Consider the following 13,670-nt stretch of genomic DNA (forward strand, 5'->3'; position numbering starts at 1 on the left):
TTTGCCGCTTTAATATATACAGTATATAGGTTATGACATAAAATATAAAACAAAATTGTAAAAAAAAAATTTTTTTTTAATTAAGATGAGAGTCTGGTTGAGTAGAGGTTAATCTATGAGATAGTTTGACAACAAGACATGAAATGTTGTGAAAGATTTCCCTCTCTATATATAAAAGTACACATTTGGAAAAGGTTTATATCATAAATTGTAAAGTTTCTGATATAAGGGAGGCAGTGAGGTACAAAGATCTGAATGTTTTTGAAAGAAATATTCTAACTCACTTTTCTATTGCACATGCATACAGCTGCTGTATCTCAAAAGGAATGTGCAGTAATTTGTCTGCTTCCATAACATCTAAATGCATATAGGAGGGAATGACACAGGATGGGTACCCCCCTGTAATATACCACCTGGCATCCCCTTGTTTACCCTAAAATAAAGCAGTGCTATAAGTCCTACTTGTTAACTATTAGTAATTGGAGATCTTTTTATAAAGAAAGTTTGAGACTCTAAACACTGACAACACAGACCTACTGTAGCATTGTACTATAGAGAATCAGGTTAACGTGGGGCTATAACTGACAGTTGTTTTCAGTTTCAATTTGTTTATCACAAAATCTTAGGAAGTTTTGCAAAATATGCCAGAACAGTCCCAACGCAAAGAAATTCCACTCGTAGTGATATGATACAGAGGACATTAGCAAATCTTCACATGTAAGATGCTGACTCCATCAAATTGGAGGCATTTTTGCCAAAAAAAATCACTGATAATCAATAATAATTAATCAACTATCAAAACAGTTGTCAGTAAATTTCCTGTTGATCAACTAATCAATAGATCAGCTAATCGTTTCAGCACTAAGTCAGTGTATTGGGAAGGCTGAATCATCTTTGACTTTGGTAAGAAAGAACATCTATGAAGGAATATGATTTACACCTAACGTTAAAGTTATCAGCTACCTCACAACATATGTGGAGCCAGTTCAATCAACCTGTCATTCAGGTTTGTGCAATTCGAACACAAGAAATAAAAATGTGTTAAAGTAATAATAAAACCCAATACAAAAAGATTTTAAATTATTATGATTTAAAAAATAAATAAATTAAATTAAACTAGAGAAAATAGATAAAATTGACGGAGGGAATAGAAGATTTTAACACATGAATACAATAAGATTAATAGTTAAATATAATTTAAAAATGGCCATAAAACATTGTAATCAAGAGCCAGGCTAAAAAGATATGTTTCAACTGTAATCTGCCTTCATGCATTAGTAAAATGTACAGTTCCACACTGCTGGTTAAAGCCAACTGTAACATGATCTTAAATTACCAATATTCTATAACATATACTGCAGTATAGAGCTGCTATGATTATTTGATCGATCGATAAGTCGATTGACAGAAAAATAGTCGGCAACTATTTTGATAATCATTTAACCATTTAAGTCATTTTTCAAGCAAACACTGAAGTTTGAAATGCCTCTCAAATTGAAAGATTTTCTCTTTTTCTCTTGTTTTACATCACAGTGAACTGAATATCTTTGGGTTTTGGACTGTTGGTTGAACAAAATAAGAAATATGACGATGTCATCTTCGTCTCCCAAGTGCTACTGGATATTTTTCGCCGGTTTCTGACAGTTTGTAAATCACACAATCAATCGAGTAATCAAGACAAGAACCAGCAGATCAAATGATAATGAAAATAATCATTACTTGCAGATTTGCTGTACTTTAAAGCCTCATGAGTCTGAATCACAAAGTTTGGTTGATTTGAATTATCTCTGAGTGGTGCCTAAAAATAACTGATTCATAAACTGTAATTGGTCCTTTTCCTAATGAGACATTATCTCACTATTTTGTCATGATTATGATTAGTGTGTTAGTTTTCATTGCAAAACAGAACAACTGTTTCTTACCACAGACTTCAATTTCCCATCACATCAGTATTTACCTGTTCTCCCAGTCTCTAAAGTGTCAAGTCATTGAAAACACACAGGAGTGATAGAGTTACCTTCTGAAACACCATCTGTCACTATGTCTCTGAGCTGTGATCCATGTGATACATGGTATTCGTCAGCGATTAGACAACATGGTGCTGCAGCGAGGAGCTGATTCTAGACAGGAGACGGCGAGAAAAACAGTTGTGGTTCCTCTCTGAGCCAGTGGTTGGGATTGAAACGTGTAGGTGAGGAGAGGAAAGGAGAGGAGGATGTGAGAACTTCCTCAAACTGTTTGCAGTTTCGCCCTTTAGGACACGGTGGTCGTCACTGGCAGAAACAGAGAAGCTGCTGTTCTGCATTTCATCTGACAAGAAATGACTCGTTTACCTGAACTGACGGTTCAGGTAAAGTGAGGAATGATTTGAGCATATAGCCCAGAGAGTTGGATTTGATATCACAATGTGGACTGAAGCACAGTATACTTTAAATTACCTTTTGCTAGATTGCTTTATAATAGTCATGAGGTATATGTGAGATATACCACATTATGCACAAATGATAATGTATCTTCCTCCACCAAATGCATACTTTTAGGCACTCGTTCATTCCACTAGTATTTCTATTGCAGTGGGGCTTCTGCAATGAGCAGAAACAATGCTTTATTCTGAGTCATACAGACATACGAAGCCTTTTGTCTGGGACACCCACTGTGTCCGTCACTGCTGTTTGATCACAACCTAAAAGAGAGAAGGGGAGAGGTGTTTTCTCTTCCCCTTCCTCTGCTTTGAAAGAGAAGCAGTAGGAGAAATGCAAGCTTTTTGAAACTCACAGCAATCATCTCTGGCTTGCTAAAGTATGTGTCAGACAGTGAGGATTGAGATTTAATATCTGGGCTTATATTCTTTAAAAACCTTCACATGGATGTTTATAAGGTTTCTGAAAACACAAACAGCAGGTTCATTGCGCAGGTTCATGCATTAAAGCTTTTATTTTTGTATTTATTTAGCAGAATCATATTCAGGTGACCAACATTACACTGCCATACAATAAAAAAAAGCCATTCACCAGAAATTGAACCAACAGAGTCATATAGATTAAAAAAAAATCTACACATTAGACATAAAAATAATACAAAATCACAGTTTACTGCACGAAAACACAACGTCAAGCTTTGTCATATGTCAAAAACAACATCATTACACCCAGTAATTCTGTTGTTTACTTTGAGTGCAATGTCCCACAAATAAACAAAAATAACATGAACGATGGTTTTAGCAAAATCTAATGTTGATTTTGATATCACAGATTTACACAAAAAGAGAGTCAAAGTTAAAGCAAAATTGCATGTTTGAGTTAGCATTGCAAAATGATTTTTAAAAAACAAAAATATTAATATCCTTTTGCATTTCATTTTCAGAGAAGCTACATTCTTATCTTACTTTGCCACTTATGAATCCACATTAACCTCCTGTCAGGGACTGCTTATCAGTGCATGATATGTTCTGTACATGCAGTATGCTTCACAGCTTTGTATTTCAGTTATTTCATTTTTGTTTTTTTTTCCTGTTAACAAACATGATATATTCATCTTTCCTTTTTTGTGCTAAGCTACTAAACCAAATCGTCCATAATCAGTTTTATTTCGAGACCGACACACTTTCCTCTCTCCTCAGGGAGTGTCTCCTGAACATCCTGTCCATTTTCCTGTCAAGAAAACATCAGCATACTCCAAAACTTGCATCTTCTTCCCATTCTTCCACTGAGTTTTACTCATTATTTGCTTTCTTCTTCATCCCGTGGACCCGTTAATTCACTTTTGTGCGAGAGGTGCGCTATTTCACCTCTCTCCAAACTGCTCTGGTTGTTCTCTGCCACATCGATGGCTGCCTCAAAATAGCAATCCAACTGCTGTTCGCTTTGCTCTGGCTCATCTAGCTCTCGGTGATCATCTTCAAACTCTGAGTCAGAGTCATAATCATGCGACTGTCTACGCCCTGTTTCATGGTGGTACGCCTGCTCGCCTTGCTCTACATCAGATTCATAGGACATCTCAGACTGCAAGAGGTTCACCTGGGCACCTCTGGGATCTAAAGATTGTCCTTCTGCTGCTGACTCCCTCTCAACTGTCTCATCATCTAAACTTTGCTGGTACGCCTGATTCTGTTTCTTGCCTGGCCTTAGTTCATCAGGAGATCCCTGTCCTCTCTCCTCCAGCTCAGGGATGTATTGGTCCTCGCCTGCTGGTTGGTCCATCCCATGTTGGTCCACCTCAGGGCTGTACTGGCTCCTTCTGTACAAACTCTCCTCATCCTCCTCCTGACACGAGCTTCCCGGGACACTCTCGCCATCAGACTGGGAAAGACGGAGGCTGGGCAGGCCCGGTGTCTTCTGGGAAAGGTCAAAGGGCTCCTCTTGGCTGAAGTGAGTGAGGAGGCCCATTGGAGTGGTGAGGCAGAATCGCCCCCTTTGCCTAAACACTGAAAACAGAAAAAAAAGTAATGACATCAAGCAACCTTCTCAACAAAAATGCACATACCATCAAATGCAGGTGCAGATTTGAAGATCCATACATCTTTCATCCAGCCCTCTGTCCATGACGCCGTGTTTCACCTTCATGTGTCTGGTGAGGTTTCCCTTCAGGGTGAACTTGCTTGGGCAGTAGAGGCATTTGAAGGGTTTGCTATCTGAGTGGAGATGCATGTGACCCATTAGATTATGCATTCTGTTGAACTCCTTCCCACAAAGCTGAAAGACAAGGGAGAAAAGTGTAGGGCCAGGTAAGTTGTTAATAGCCAAATAAGAATTCTAACAAGTTTTACAGTTTTTTCATAAATATACATATGTGCTATGCATATCGAATGGCTAGCATTAAATTCCTTGCCACTTAGCAACAAATATTCAGGTCTATCACTTAAAGGATTAGTTCAACATTTTTGGAAATACACTTATTTGCCGTCTCGCCCACTGTTAGAAGATCGATACCAGTCTCATATATGTGTGGGAAACATGAAGCTCAAGCCAACAGCCAGTTAGCGTAGCTTAGCCTGAAAACTGGAAGCAGGTAGAACCAGATAGCCAGTCTAAATGTGACAAAATCCGCCTTACAGGCAGCTCTTAAAGTCACTAATTAACACTTATATCTTGACTGGGAGCAGTAACTTCCCGGAGGCAACAGCTCCTGGCCAAGATATAGTCAGAGCCAGGCCAGCCTACTGCTGGCTGTAGCTGTATCTCTGTGTATGTATTATCATCGAAATGTATTTAAAGTGTTCAGGGTAAAAGTTTTCATCTTTTACAGTTTTATCACTGATACATTAACATATAAGCAGCATTTTACTGTTGTAGTTAGATGAGGTGGAGCTAATTTTAACTACTTTATATACTGCGGCAGTTTTAATCTACAAATAACAGTAACTATCTCTGTCAGATAAATATAGTTGACTGAGTAAAAAGCTAAATATTTTCCTCTGAAATGCAGTGGAGTAGAAATAAATAGGAGCAGAAATTTGTAATATTCAGTGTAAGTACATTTACCTCAAAATTGCACTTATAGTGAGTACACCGCTTGAGTAAAAGTATTTAGTTACCTTCCACCACTGGCTATAGTAAACTCTATTTCAGGATACAAAAACAATAAGCAAACACCATCCACCTATTATTTTTCTTTCTCTGCCAAATCTCCTTTGTTAGATGACTAATTTTCTCAGAATGCAGAGTTACAGTAGAGCTACACGTAATCATGAATGAATGTGCAGGCATTCAGATATACATAGAGACACACACACACACACGCACACACACACCCTCCTCCTCTATTCTTGTTTTCCTCTTTTCTTTTCCTCTGTGTCTTCCCCCCTCTCTCTCACTCCCTGACACACACACAAGAAAAACAGAAAGAGAGAGAGAGAGAGAGAGAGAGAGAGAGGAAGCAACATGGAGACAGGGCCAGGAGGAGAACAGGGAAGGGCAACTCCTGCGCTGTCCTTCCTCTGCATTCTTTTTTATTAGGGTGGTCCTTTCCTTCAGGAGGAGAGAGGGACTGTAAACTGTCCAAGAGGACCGTGAGAAAACAGGAAGCTCCCTCCAGCAGCAGAGAAAGCGAGATGAAATCTATTTGCGGGCCCTGTTCTCCGGGGAAGCTTGGGGGCCATTGTTAGAGAGGCAGTTTGTGCGGCGATATCCTTCCTATGGACAAGGAGGCTCCCACTGCCAAAAGCCTCTCTGCTATCTGGTCATCGTCTCAGTCCTCATACCAAACACCAAGGTCAAAACAGACACTCCAGAAAAGTGGGGAAACCCTTTAATAGCAGCTGCCACTATATATTAAAGGTCTGGTTCCTGGCTGTGATTATCAATAAATACGATTTGGTTAATTTAGCAAACGAGGTGTTGGTAGATGGACCAACACCTTAGCTTACTCTATGACAGCACTTGTAGTATTGATGTCTTTATCTAACAGTAAAAGATGTGAATATTAAAAGAATAGTTTGATATTTTTCTTATTTGCTTTGTTGTGAGAGGTAGATGAGAAGATCTATACGACTCTCACATCTGTGAATACGAAGCTACAGCCAGCAGCAGGTTAGCTTAGCTTAGCTTCAAGAGTGAAAACAGGTGGAAACAATTAGCTCGACTCGGCCCAAAGGTAACAAAATCTGCCACAAAATCCCCTCTAATACTGCAAAATATTATTTTTACACTTTGGTTTTTGTATAGATTAAAAAAATGGTTAATTATTGAGCCTTATAGGGGCTAGACAGAGCCATACTAGCTGTTTCCCCCTGCTTCCAGTCTTTGTGCTAAGTTAAAGTTACTGGGTGCTGGGAGTAGCTCAATAATTACCCAACAGGTCCTGCAAATTAATTGACAAAATATATCTTTAGTAATTGCCATTTACAGTGACACATTGAGGCGTTTTTTGATCTGACGCCACTATACGTAGGACAAATCACTGTTGAAAAATAATAGGCACAGAAGCAACTTGGTTAGAATTAGGGAAACATTGTGGAATTAGTCACAATTACTGCCTTGTCTAGGTTAGGGGATCTTTGTTCTCATGGTTACAATAAGAACAGGTTAGGGAACAATTGCAATCATGGTTTTTGACTGCTGGTAGGAAACGGTAAAAAAAAAGTGTTCCCTTATGTTAAAGTACAATGTTTTGCTCACCCACCCATCCACCCCAGTCTACTCCCTCTGCAGACTTTGTTGCTCTATTATAGCGTCACCTGACTCCCTTCTTTGCTCCAGATGGAAAAGAGTCATACTTCTTATGGCTGGTGGGGGGGCTTTGCCAATTGAACATGACGTTTTGGGGCATTTGCTGAAATGACTGATTCTGTTGTTTTTGTTTGGACAGCCTCTAATTACCATACAGACAAGAGCAGTGGTGATGTTCTTCATCTAGCTCTTGGCAAGAGAGTAGTTCCCAAAATGTTGAACTACTCCTTTAATCAGTGAACAAAAAAGGGAACCAAAGGCCAAAACACAACACAAAGAGCCACAACTCACATATTCAGTTTGACCAACCTTGCATTTATAGGGTTTGATGTCCGAGTGGACGATCATGTGAGCCTTGAGAGTCTGTTTTTGGACGAAACTCTTGAAGCACATGTGGCACTGGTAGGCCCGTATGTTGGTGTGGATGAGGACATGGCGCTTCATGTTAGCCAACAGGGTGAACTCACGACCACAGATGCGACACTTATGCTCTTTCACACCCTGAAGAACAGGAGAATGTGGAAGTAGAGGCATGAGAAAATGTGGTCACCAGACGTCTGCTTGTTTGACCTCTTAAATTCCACTGATCTTCAATTTAAGATCTTTATTTTAAATCCAATTGGACAGCCTAAAGTTTCCAGAGATACCAAACATGTCAGGCTGAATTTAGGAAAAATGTGTATAAAACGATGCACAATACATTAAGAATATTTCCATTTGATTCAATGGTGCAACCATAAAAACATGAACTCTTGTATTGCTTCAGTAAAGAGTTGGGACAAGCTAATACGGTATATATATGCATATAATACTGGCAAACAGTGTTGAATCCGGTGTTTTATCTAAACATAGAGCTACTGAAGGGGAAATAAAAGATTAAAACTGGATGTTAAGGGGTTAAAAATAGCATCAGGAGCCAGAATTTAAGGGGAAATTGCTTTGAGACAGCTGCCAAGACAACCTGTTAGGCTAGTGTCCAAACTCACTCAGCCATTTTTCACTATCCAAAATGTGAACAAGGAATAATGGAAATGTCTTCACGTGACAGCAAAATTAACTCTATAATAATTTTGGCATCAAATAACTCTGTTCGCAGCCAAAATCATTCGAGTGCTTCCAGTGCCCGTCAAAAAGCATCAAGAAAATGTTGTTGTGTCTTTTCTCTTCGCCCCCCTAAGTAAACTTACTTTGTGAGTGAGCGTGTGCTGTTTCAGGTGGTGTGACTGGATGAACTCCATCCCACACTCACTGCAGATGTACGGTCTGATGTCTTTGTGTTTCATCATGTGGTTCTGAAGTTGACTCGGGTACTGGAAAGTCTTCTGGCACTCCGCACACCTGCAGGAACAACAGGTATAACCTCCTTCTACAGGCAAATATAGAACTGAAATGTTAAAGCAATAGTTTGAAATTTTGGGAAATGCGCTCATTCGCTTTCTTACCCAGATTTAGATGAAAAGATTGATATCACTCTCATAAATATAAAATATAACCCTACAGCCAACAGCCTGTTAGATTAGCTTAGCAGAAAGACTGGAAGCTGGTGGAAACAGCTTGCCTGGGTCCGTAGCTGTAGCTGTAACTGGCTGTAGCTTCATATAGAGTACAGACATGAGAGTGGTATGAATCTTGTCATCTAACTCGCGACAAGAATACTAATAAAGGTATTTCAAACGATAGCTTTAACAGCACAATCTTTAGATACTTCATAAAAAGGAAAGAATTGATTTTGTGCTCACCTGTACAGGGTGGGGCCACGATGAGCGGTCAGGTGCCTCTTCAGCTGGGCCAGTGTGGGGAAGTCCAGACCACACTCCACACACACGTTCTCCTGGCCTTTTTCATGCTTCAGCTCGTGGGCACGAAGCTCACTGGGGTAAGCGAAGCCTCGACTACACACACCGCAGCTGGAGGGGCAGAAAAGGTGTGTATTAGACGGAAAATTGTGATAAAAACAGGCAATAAAGAGCACAAAAAATCTGCTGCAATCACCTGTATGGCTTCACATCACTGTGTTGCATCATGTGTCTCTTCAGGTGGCTGGTCTGGGTGAAGGCCTTGTGGCACACCTGGCACTTGTGGGGCCTCATACCCTGGTGGGTGAGCAGGTGTGTGTGCAGGTGACTCAGCTGCTTGAAAAGCTTCCCACACAGGTGGCATCCATGTGGCTTGATGCCGTTGTGGCCCAGGATATGCGTGACCAGGTTGTACTTGGAGGTGTAGGACTTGTCACACATACGACACTTCCATCGCTTCTGGTCACCTCCAACATCAACATAATAGCTGTCGTCTACATGGATGTTGAGTCCAAGCTTCTCAGCGGTGGTTGTCCCACTTCGAGGAGCCCTGTCACGGGTACGATGATTAGGTCGGAGGTCCTCTCTAGGGAAGAAAGCACCAGGGGAGAGGTGCATGACAGGCCCAGGCATGAAGAAGGGGTATGGGAGGAGGCTGTGGTGGAGAGGTGGAAAGTATGGAGGATGGAGAAGGAGAGGAGAGGGAGGCCACACAGGGGAAGGACTGAGAGGCTCCTGTTTCACCTGCACAGGTAGATTCATACCCGGTGATCTGTGATGAAGCTGCAGTCTGTTGAGCTCGATCATACCAGGAAGGGGTTTTGGAGATGGCGAAGAAATGGGATGAGGTGGGAGCGAGAAGGGGATGTGGGAGAGGTCTACCGTCTTCTTTTTGCTGCCTTCTTCTGCCTCCTCGGCTCCTCTGTCAGGAGATTCACCTCCTTGGGCGTCTATTTTGAAAGGAGCTCTTTTACGTTTTTGGGATCCCTCCCTCTGGGTGTAACTGGGGCCGAACATGGGAAAGAAAGTAGGTGGGCTGAACACGCTGTAGGTGTCTCTGGTGGGTGATAAGCTGGGGTATCTGGGAGGGGAGAATTTCGGGGGCTTGACATAGAGCGGAGGTGGGCTCAGGTAGAAACTGTGCTGCGATGCTTGTCTAAGTTCATCTCTGAGAGGAGGACTTCTTCCTGGTGAGAAGTTTACTCGGTTTGATTCCATCATTTTTTCTGCGTTAGAAAGAGTACAAGAAGTGGTTAAAAGTCTTGGTTAAAGAAACATTCAGATCCTTGACTTAAAGGTTAACTCCACCGATTTTATACACCAAAGTCTGTTTATAAGTCTATCTAGTACTGGATATGGGGAAAAAAGAGTTGCATGAAGGGTTTTGTGGCTCCAGAGGGAGCATTGTGAGTTGCCTCAAGTGAGGTCAGGCAGCGTCTGGTGGAGCTGAAGACTTCTACTACTAAGTTTGGAAACGTAAAAAGATTTGGGGTTGAATTGTGGGTAATGTAGGCACCATTCTTTGACATGGAAGAAGAATGTGTAGAGTAAAAAAGACAATATCTCTGGTTCTGCTACATCGATTTTGATCCTTTCTTCTTTAAGCTCTCCGTCAGGAGTCGGACAATGTTTTAGGAGTACAATGTCAAATGGATGGAGTACTCTTTTAATTATCAATAAACAATACCACAATATAAAGTACTGCATTGTACACAGAGAAGTATAATCAAAATGTACTTAAAGTACTTTAGTGCCCCTGTGACTTGTGTGTTACTATATATAAGTCTTCATTAGATTGTTTATACTGATGCTCAAGTAGCATTTTACTGTTGTAGCTGGTGACAGTTCAGCTAGTAGTGTAGTCCTGCGGTTCCCAAGCTGGGGGTCAGGCCCCTTCAAAGAGTCACAAGATAAATTAAGTGGATGACGACGAGATGATTAATGGGGTAGGAAAACATAAAAACAAGCTTCTGCTGCATAAATGTGTGATGTATTTTGTATTTGTATCTTTGGAGTGAATCTTTTTTGTGAGATATTGGATTCTTTTACCACTATGATGTATGGAGTTGAAGACTAAAGCAGCATAAAATGGAAATACCCTGGCAATATCTCAAAATTGCATAAGTACAATTTAAGTATTTGAGAAAATCTACTTAGTTACTTTCCACCACTGCTTAGTTATACTTGCAACCTCAAAAACAGACACAACATTTGGAGAAAGACCTGGCAAAAGTACATCCAATGCCTCTGTGTCTGGTTTTTATATATGATATGAAACTTTCTCTGAAGATTTTTGTGGGAGGAAATGTGACTGAGTACACATACAGCATGGTGTCTACGCCCAAACCTGTCGGTGTTCAACCTGACACTTTTCACTTCTTCCTTTCTCACAGATCTCCTCCTTTCCCGAAATTAGGAAGTTATCTGTGAAATGCTCCCCTCTACCTCCCGCACACTTTTCGTTTCTCCATCTCATTTTTCTCTGCTCTGATCATCTTTTTTCTTTTTTTCTTTTTTTTTTTTGCACCGATAGCCAAGAAGAACTTCCCTTTTTCTCCTCCACTGATAGTGCTACACAATGTTTTATTCTGTATCTCTGTGTGGAGTCTGAGTTGGTTAAATTACTGATAAGCATAAAACTGTGATATTAAGATGTCATAGAGCTATAAATACCATTTCTCTCTCTCTCTCTCTTTGTGTGTGTGTGTGTGTGTGTGTGTGTGTGTGTGTGTGTGTGTGTGTGTGTGTGTGTGTGTGTGTGTGTGTGTGTGTGTGTGTGTGTTTTAGTGTAGATGATGGTCATGGATGAAAAGATGATGAAAATTGACGTAGGATGTTCAGAGGGGAACTGTCTTACTTCTGCATCAAATTGAAATAGTGCTTAGCAAATTTGTACTTACCTATTCTATTCCTATAAATTGTTCAGTGCTTATCAATGAGAAACAGCTGGGATTCAAATCAGTCCACATTAGCATGACTTTTTTGTCTGTTACATTTTACCTCCCTGTTTGCTGTTGCAGATGCAGCAACTACTCTTCTATGTAATGATACATACATACTAAACGTATTAGCATACATAAGGCTCCAACTAAAAATTTTTTTTCATTGCCTTTGCAAATAGTGAAAAAAAATTGTTACAATTTCTTAAAACCCAAGGAGAGGGGTATTGTTTTGTTTGACCAAGAGTCCAAAACCCAAAGATATCCAGTTTACAATCACATAAGTTAAAGAAAAGCATCAAATGCTCACAATTAAGAAACAGTGACGAGGGAATATTTTTGAATGTTTGCTTGAAAAACGTCTTAAACCATTAATCAATTACCAGAATAATTAATTTCCTGCCGGCTGAAAAATTTCAGCTTTTAACATCAGCTTCAGATTCATGCAGACAGTAAAATATGATTGAATCATTTCTAAGTCATGTTGAAAAGACGATGACAAGTGAGGATGATAAAGTTTGTGAAGATCATGAGATGAAGATTAATAAAATTTGCAGGGATTACAGATGGATTCTCAAATTCACATTCATATAATTCACAGTGTCTCTGCAAAAAACATACTTTGAAAACTTACAAGCAGTCCAACACACTGTCTAAGCACAGGGAGTCTCTCCATATCAATAAATAACAAAACATATTACGGGGACAAGTATTTGGATGTAAATTTGTTATTAGTAATATATAGAAGAAATAAACCACATGCAAGAAGGCTGTTATTTAGCCTCTTCACAAGCTTCTGCAACAAATTCAGATGCATACTGTAATTTTCAGTGTTTTCCAGCCAGTTTCAAATGTTCTCCTGGATATTATCATTGCTCACCTCTCCCTCTTAAGGTGCACTGTGCAGAGACCCCAGCCCATACTTTGCCACACCATGAATTCCAAACAGTCCATTAAAACCGAAGCCCCTCCTCACCCGTACGCCAGTCAGTGCCATGTACTGCAAGTGTGTGTTTGTGTGAGGCTGCGGCTAAGTCTGTGTGTGGAACTTACCCACTGAGTGTAGCAGAGTGTGTTTTCTGTGATGCTGTGGCTGAATTGCAGCAGCAGCTGCTGCTCTTGTACCTGTACCAGCGTTCTCTCCCTCCTGCTCGCACTGCAACTCTCCTGACAATGAGCCGCCCGTCCACGGATAGCATTTGAAGTGACTTAAGAAAGAGAACAGGAACAATCACTTTGTTCTCATTTTTCAGATGAGTACCTTCGGAGAGAAGGAAGGAAGGGAGGGGAGAGGAAGTCAACAAGCCTAGTGCCTTCCTGCAGAAAAATAAGGAAACACTAGATAGACATCTCCATTTCTCTATGAAATAGGGATTTACACAGCTTTTGGAAGAATGTGGGGAGGCAAGTTTTTTTTCTTAAACCAGCTTAAAGAAACACCTTTTGAGAAAGATTGATCTCACATTTAAAATAAATAAAATCTCCAGTGTTTTTAGATGAAATATGACAAGATTTTAAGCTTTTGAACAGCTCTAGAAACTTTAAGGGTAAAGATATTTCGGGTCTGTCAGATTGCAGATGACAAACTTCATAGTCAGTTAATTGGAGCATAGCCTCTGTCAGACAACGGCCGTGCACTATAATATTCATACCTGAGTGGTACAATGCAATCCAGCAGAAACGCCCTGCAACAAATACTAACTCTGCGAAACCTTTATTGTTAATTTTTGTTTCATTTTAAAGAAAAGAAAGAAATGCTTAGGTTGTTT

General features: G+C 40.2%; 1 protein-coding gene across 1 annotated transcript; it reads right to left on the reverse strand.

Moving 5' to 3' along the window:
• Nucleotides 1-2,976: 2,976 nt before the first annotated feature.
• znf366 (zinc finger protein 366) lies at nt 2,977-13,078 on the reverse strand. The gene is made up of 7 exons (XM_040154420.1): nt 12,955-13,078; nt 9,159-10,188; nt 8,906-9,073; nt 8,354-8,504; nt 7,476-7,667; nt 4,517-4,691; nt 2,977-4,423 (listed from the first exon to the last, which is right to left on the reverse strand). The coding sequence occupies exons 2-7, from the start codon at nt 10,181-10,183 to the stop codon at nt 3,720-3,722; spliced, it is 2,415 nt and encodes an 804-aa protein (XP_040010354.1). The 5' UTR covers nt 10,184-10,188; nt 12,955-13,078; the 3' UTR covers nt 2,977-3,719.
• Between the last annotated feature and the right edge of the window lie 592 nt (nt 13,079-13,670).

Source organism: Xiphias gladius, chromosome 19 (genome assembly GCF_016859285.1).
Source record: "Xiphias gladius isolate SHS-SW01 ecotype Sanya breed wild chromosome 19, ASM1685928v1, whole genome shotgun sequence".
Classification (NCBI taxonomy): Eukaryota; Metazoa; Chordata; class Actinopteri; order Istiophoriformes; family Xiphiidae; genus Xiphias; species Xiphias gladius.